The 7,837-nt window shown below is 37.7% G+C and overlaps 1 protein-coding gene across 1 annotated transcript in view; it reads right to left on the bottom strand.

The window, feature by feature from the left end:
- Window positions 1-7,590, bottom strand: part of LOC143033473 (two pore potassium channel protein sup-9-like) — a 45,792-nt gene extending 38,202 nt beyond the window's left edge. Inside the window, exons 1-3 of the mRNA XM_076198955.1 lie at window positions 7,097-7,590; window positions 3,670-3,825; window positions 3,349-3,491 (exon numbers count right to left, since the gene is read on the bottom strand). Of these exons, the coding sequence (XP_076055070.1) occupies window positions 3,349-3,491; window positions 3,670-3,825; window positions 7,097-7,223 (426 nt within the window). The 5' untranslated portion in view covers window positions 7,224-7,590. The remainder of the gene's footprint in view (window positions 1-3,348; window positions 3,492-3,669; window positions 3,826-7,096) is intronic.
- Between the last annotated feature and the right edge of the window lie 247 nt (window positions 7,591-7,837).

A 7,837-nucleotide genomic window follows, 5' to 3' on the forward strand; every position in this document is an offset into this window, starting at 1 on the left:
CACACACACACACACACACACACACACACATATATATATATATATATATATATATATATATATATATATATATATATATGTATGCGCACAAACAAGCAAACAAACAAACAAAACACACAAAAAACTACACACCAACAGGCGTATATTACATATATAAAATTATCATTCATATTACAAACACAAACATTAATCTATAGAACATTTTTTGTATGAATTCATGTATGAATGTTAAATTGTGAGTCAAATGTAAAGAGCAAGAACGGCAAACTGCCGTCTTCACTCCAGAGGTGTTGTCCATCAATGCCTTTTCACGTTCGAATGTCTCTCCAAAGATATCTTTGATCACACCATTTACGATGGCTAACCAAACCACTTACAAATTCTAACTATTCTCAAGGCTTTGTTTTATCAAGCAACTAAAGTTATTTGAGAGCCGGTCAAGTTTTAAAAAGTAAACAACTTCTGCACTTCGAAAGAAGCCTAAGAAAACCTCGGTAACATCTTCAATAAAACCAAGGTGAAAAAAGAAGCAGACAAGCTAACTATAGAAAATTCTTTGTCTATCGAAAAGTTGTAAGATCTCTAAGTCAGCATTAATCAGATAAGGAAATATCTACATCTATCATGAGATTCTTAGATTATCTCAATTAGAGAAAAAATATATGTTAGTCAAACAGCCCGCCTACAAGTAGTTTCACTAAATGATGTATTGAACAATCTTTACCTCAGTTAGCCTGAACACAAGGTCAAATAATATATTTGATAACAATAATACTGGTGTTTAAAACTGGTATTATTTTTGTGCTTTAGGATATGAACTAATACTAAGAATAGCCTCATTTTTAGATGTTTATCTCGATCAAAAGTTTAAATAAAAAGAATAAAAGCATCATATGTGTGTGTGTGTGTGTGTGTGTGTGTGTGTGTGTGTGTGTGTGTGTGTGTGTGTGTGTGTGTGTGTGTGTGTGTGTGTGTGTGTGTGTGTGTGTGTGTATCTACCGCTGAACAAAGGCCTCTCTTTTACCATTTTATTCCTTGGAATCATTTTATATTTTTGCATATGATTGATATGATACTAAGACGATAAATACTGAGCAGATATTTGTTACCTTTTTCATATATGAAGGTTACATTAGCCGATTTCCATTCTCGAGTTATAGTGGGAATAACGCTGAAAGACAGAAAGAGAGCAAATTAGGTGAGAGAGCAGATAGAAGTAAAAAGAAAGAAAAAAAAAGATAGAAGTGAAAATATATTGTGAAGATGGTAAAAGAAAGGGTGTGGAATTGGGTAAGTTAGCTCGAACGACTGATGAGGGATGAAACAAGTGTGTTATTGAGTGGACATCATAAGATGAGAAGAATGGAAGAGGGAGACCAGACAGAAGTGTGTGAGAAAGAGAAGTCTGCAGGAGAGGTTGGCGCAGTCATGGAATGACATAAGAGAAGCTTTTGTTCAGCAGTTGACTCAAAATGGCTGATTGATTGATTGACTTTGTAAAAGGATTTAGTACGGCACCTGTGAAAGAGTTACGGTGTTTATATCGCGTCTTTTCTTCTTAGTATATATCTTCCCCTGATTACTTTGGTTTTATTCTGCAATTTTTTATATTAGAAATAGGATGCACTTTCAGTGTCTGGAAGAGGGAAAGTATTATCAGTATTATGGAGTAAGAGTGAGTTTTATGATCTGCATTTGCCACCTCACTGACCTGCCATACCCCATAATGTTTCCTGTAGGGATATATTCCATTTTTTTTTTTTTTCTTTTTTTTTTTTTTTTTTACTTTTTTTTCGGAGAATTCCTATGGAAAATGTTTTCGAGTTTACTTATTATTAATCTTGAATTATCACCATAACCTCACCATCGGTAAAATTTGCTATTTTCCGCTGGGTTGTTTACAGTTAATCTGTAAAACTGTCAAGTGCATATTAAAGTGCAAGTATATTTTGTGAGAAACTACCGCTTTCCCTTTCGGTCGCGTATACAAACGAATATTTGGACGTGCTTAAGAAGTTGGATCTTTGCTGTCTGGTACACAGCTCCAACCAGAAGAACACATAGGATCTGGAAGGAGCTGTGGACTGTGGCTGCACAGTCGCAAGCAAAATTTTCACCCACACTTCGGTTCTTGCAATGATAATAAGAATTTTTTCGAGTATGTGATATATTTTCCTTTGTACTATTTAGGTATAGTTAGGCAATTTTCTTGAAGAGATTAGAAAAAAGGCTGCCAGAAAGCGAATTTGAATTTTGCATTATTAAAAACTGGGTAGGTTAAAAATATTGCTCGTGACTGTACATACTGTTGCATATATGAGTATCATATATATGTAATGTATGAATATAATTATTATTTTGGTGAAATTACGTTAGTTATCTAACTGACGAGAATTAAGCGTTACGTTCTGGGCGTCACGCGTAGGGAAATATCCAAACGTTTTAGTTCGACGTCTTAATGTTCTATTGAATCATGTTTAGCTCTGTAAGATGCATAATTATTTTTGTGTACTATGCTGTAAACATGTCAAGCCGAATTATATTATATTTTTCTGTTGATGTAATGTAAGTTATGTATTAATTCAAAGTATTGTGTAATACGTTTTCGTCGTATTTGCATGAGTAACTTCACCAGCGCGCGTGCAAATACGTTTAGTCTGTCTTGGCCAATCAGGTTCAAACGCCATTGACGCTGATTCTATGGGCCAATCAGGGGTCAGTTTGTTCTGGGAGAAGGACGCTCTGTGTGCGTGGAAGTAAGAAGGAATTCCGATAGCCCATAGAGAGGACGTGTCAGCCTCGGGCGGAGATTACTCGGCTGTGTTAATATAAGTCTGTTCCTCCCCCTGTTTATATATTTTAGCTCAGCTATTAATTGGGATATTATGTGTGACACGGAAAGCTTAGACAATGAAACTCTTGGTAACTATTTCTCTTTCAGCCCCGTTAAAATCTGCGTTTAAGAACTTAGAATCATGTTTAGAGTTTGTTTGTAAATCCTTAATTCATTCATATGCCCTTTGTTATGATTATATTGTTATTCCTACTAACTTTAATGAATAATATTAAACTTTCCATTTGTTTAATTTTTTCAATTTTCATGATGACGCATAATTTAATGGCGACCTTGAATAATTTTATTTTGTGAGCAGATATATCAAAGACAGGTCTTGGGGAGTCATTCATATAATCTTAGAATAATCAATGTTACAAGTCAAAAGTACTCGTAAAATTTGTAACAAAGTTCATTAACAATACAAGATAGATAGGTAGGTAATACGAGAAGACTCGCAAATGTAAAAATAAATAAATAAATAAAATAAACACTAAAGAGGTGGCGATTCCAACCTTTTTAATGATTATGGAAGTAAACTTGTTGAGCCTTTCTCCGATGGACTGAAACATGACCATACCGAGTGGGATGCCAACCATTGCATATACGATACAGAAGGCTTTGCCAGACACGGTCGCTGGGGTTGAGTGGCCGTATCCTGTAAGAAAACAAAGGTGATAAATATATGGCAACCTAAGGAAAAAAATGACAGGGAAACAGGGAGGTAGAAAAGCAGTGCTTGATATAGGTAAATTGGTAGATGGATAGATTGAAAGATGGATAAATGAATTGGATGAAGAGATAGATATACAGAGAAAGGATGGGAAAAGACTCACCGATCATAGCCACTACAACAGTGACGAAATAGAGAGCGCCTGCAAACTTCCACTGACGACCTGCCTTGTGAGGCTGCTTCTCGATGATGACCGTCTCAATAAGCTGGTACTCACTATGGCTGATGTTGTACTTGTCTAACATGGTCTGCCGCACGTCTAGAATGCAAAGAAAATGCAAACTTGTTCATATGAATACTAATGAAATTATTTGAAGATCAAATTAGAGAAAATTGGTCTAGAGTCCACATAGATATTCCTGTAAGTGCATCAAAGAATACACACACATACATGCAGACACGTGCACACACACACACACACACACACACACACACACACACACACACACACACACACACACACACACACACGCACGCACACACACACACACACACACACACACAGAAACACACACACACACACACACACACACACACACACACGCACACACACACACATACACACACACCACACACACACACACACACACACACACACACACACACACACACACACACTCACACACGCACACACACACACACACACACCAAAGCCATCCACCTAGGCCTCCCCACATTCTTGGTGGCTTGGCTGTCTGACTTCCTGACGGACCGCTGTCAAGCTGTCAGATATCAGGGACACGTCTCTGCAGTCCAGCATCTCTCCTGTGGGGTACGTTAGGGAACAAGAATGGGGCCACTGTGTTTCCTGATACTCATCAACGATGCCCTGGTAGATACACCGCACAGGTGGAAATATGTTAATAACTGCACGGTGGGGATCCCTGTGTCCAACATTGACCTGAACTACGACCCACTGCAGGACACATTGGACAAACTACACACATGGACAATGCACAACAAAGTCTCCATCAACCACAAGAAGACTGTGGTAATGCATTTCCACACCTCCAACGACGTTATCCCCCCTCCCCTGCTGACAATTGATGGCCTCCCCCTGCAAGTGGTCCAGTCTACTAAGCTGCTGGGGATTACCATCGACAGCAAGTTGACCTGGAAGGAGAACACCGCCAACACCATCAGGGCAGCCTCCTACAAGCTGTATATGCTGCGTCGACTGAGTTGAAAACTTATTCTTTTTTGCCTCTCTCAGAGGTTTCTTCAGGTTGAGAAGAATCATAATAATTTATCTTGAAGGTGCAGCTGTAATAGCTTTGGCTATCTTTATATTTATTATCTTCAGTTTCATGAGTAACATTTTATTCTTATTGTTCAAGGATTGAACATAATCATTCATTATTTCAATATCATGTGAAAGGGAGTAGTAATAGGCAGTGATGAATGCCAACTCCTTACCAACAACGTGTTCTCTGACCAAATGTTTGAGGGCGTCATTAAGAAGAAATTAGATCAATATGCCACACCAGTCCATGCTACACACCCTGCCAGCAACAAAATCACCATTTACCATCAAAATCACTTTCACAAGTACAAAATAGTGTGAAGCCATTGAATGCATAATTAAGAGAAGTCACTCCCACTGACACAGACACTTCCATTAATATTAGAATTTTTCAACAAGCCAAACTTGACCATGCTCTTAATAAAGAGGTATAACACAGCACCCAAGATGTATGTATATGTATGTATGTATGTATGTATGTATGTATGTATGTATGTATGTATGTATGTATGTATGTATGTATGTATGTATGTATGTATGTATGTATATATGTATGAATGTATGAATGTATGTATGTATGTATGTATGTATGTATGTATGCATGTATGTATGTATGCATGTATGTATATATGTATATATGTATGTAGGTATGTATGTATGTATGTATGTATGTATGTATGTATGTATGTATGTATGTATGTATGTATGTATGTATGTATGTATGTATGTATGTACAAAGGGAGAGAGTGGCAGCAGGCTGGGAGTGAGTATAAAGGGAGAGAGACTGGAGGAAGTAGATAGTTTTACATACTTGAGTGCGAATGTGGCAGGAAAGGGAGGAGTGGGGTAGAGGTAGAATGTAGATTGAGAGAAACGAGTAAATGCCTTGGGGGATTAAAAAGTGTAATAAGAAATAGACATTTGGGGATGGATGCCAGGAGGAGATTGTATGAAAGAGTGATTGTGCCGACAGCACTGTACGGAGTTGGTATATGTATCTATGCATATTTATTGTTTTGCGCTTGCCCTCCTCACTCTATGGCTTTTCTCTTCCATTATCTTCATTTGTATTTTTTTCTCTTTGTTGTCATTACAACTCTTTTTAAAGGTTTATTTTTTCACGACTTTCTTTCCTTACGTTTGCATTGTTACATCCTCTATTCTTTTTACGCATTTGTATTTATGTATGAACTGATTTATATTTGTCATGCTCACACAGACTAATCATATCTCCTCTTCTTTTTCTTTTTCTTTGATACTACTTGTAGTTTCTTCGTTTTTTTGTTGTTTTTTTCACATGTCAGAGTTTCTTGTCATGATGCTCTTGTGAAATCTCGAAATTTTTTGTCCAGCTTGGATCTATCCTTTGGGAAGTGTGGGCTTCATACCCCCAGTACATACCCCAGGTTGAGTCTTTGTACTGTTTGATTTGTATTTTACGTTGTAACTTAAGGTCTTTTTGATGTTTGCCCATTATGTGCTTATGTTTTTATAAGCTTCCATGATCCTGTGTGTCTTTTTTCTTTTCAACGTAAAATTTCTGTTACTTCATTTAGTTTATTGATTTTTTTGTTAAATATATTGCATGTCTAGTTGTATGTTATCTTATTTTCTCCTTTTCGTTACATATGTCAAGGAAACTGTATGTTTATGTATGTGAGTGTGTGGGTGTGTGCATGTATATATATATATATATATATATATATATATATATATATATATATAGTGTGTGTGTGTGTGTGTGTGTGTGTGTGTGTGTGTGTGTGTGTGTGTGTGTGTGTGTGTGTGTGTGTGTGTGTGTGTGTGTGTGTGTGTGTATTCACCTTGGTCTTTTGGATCACGTGTTGGACTCGTGATCGACAGCTATTTCCCTCCCGGAAGAGAGCTCAGAGCTCGTATGACCGAACTATGGGTAATGCTATGACCTTTCACACACACACACACACACAACTCCCCGCCCACGAGAGTCAGAGTAACGACCCGAAGCACAGCGATACCGAAATAATTTCGGCCCTGGGCAGGATTCGAACTGGGTACTGCGAGCACGCACCGTACTTCCCAGTCCAGCGCTCTACCACCGTGTGTGTGTGTGTGTGTGTGTGTGTGTGTGTGTGTGTGTGTGTGTGTGTGTGTGTGTGTGTGTGTGTGTGTGTGTGTGTGTGTGTGTGTGTGTGTGTACGTGAAACTGAAAGAAAAAGTGAAAATGAAAATGAACGTAGAAGTGAAAGTGAAATTACGTGCAAAGATTATTCCCAAACGATTCCAACAAATACAATTTTGTACTTACGTTTTATCGTGTTCCACCTATGACTTTCATTATCGGACTCGAGAGCGTCGAAAACTGCAGCGCCTATGAGGAGATAGGTGAAGGTGCAAACCACTAACGAGAGTGTTCTTACGTTTTGACGTCTCATGTTGAGCGCTTGTTTCCCTAAGACTTTATAAGGGGATAGCAAGGTTCACTTTCCATTGACCCTTGCCACCATAGATTCGGGATCAATTTTCTACTATCTCATGCTTGATGGAATGGTCTACATCTATGTCACTGGTAATTAAGTATTGTTTAGACATTGTTTATACAATCATGACTCTTATATCAGTTAACTTTTTTCTCTGGTAGAAGAGGGCGTTCATATGAATAAGTGTAATTTCTTCCCTAAATCACATCTACATGTCGCTTTATAGAGAATTATCACATGGCCAAAAAATACTGAAACTACTGCAGGTCGAGAGTCGAGTGTAACTATGGAGGTAATGTTTACATCACCAGTGGCCCCCTCTAGCAGCTGCGCGTACGAATCAATACTCATCCGCATCATCTCGCGCAGTGCGTTTCGACCCGTGAACAGTGTATGATGTATGGGAAGAAAGATAACAGAAAAAGAAAAAGAATTTCACAAAAATAAATGAATAAATAAGTAAATAAAAAGTAAATAAATAATTGTGTAATGGTTTGGATGAACATAAACATGCACTTTATGTACCGTATTTTTTCACGCGCATGTTGAAGGATGAGGTAGCCTAATCA

The sequence above is a fragment of the Oratosquilla oratoria genome, chromosome 15 (genome assembly GCF_046742065.1).
Source record: "Oratosquilla oratoria isolate Oo_2021 chromosome 15, ASM4674206v1, whole genome shotgun sequence".
Lineage (NCBI taxonomy): Eukaryota > Metazoa > Arthropoda > Malacostraca > Stomatopoda > Squillidae > Oratosquilla > Oratosquilla oratoria.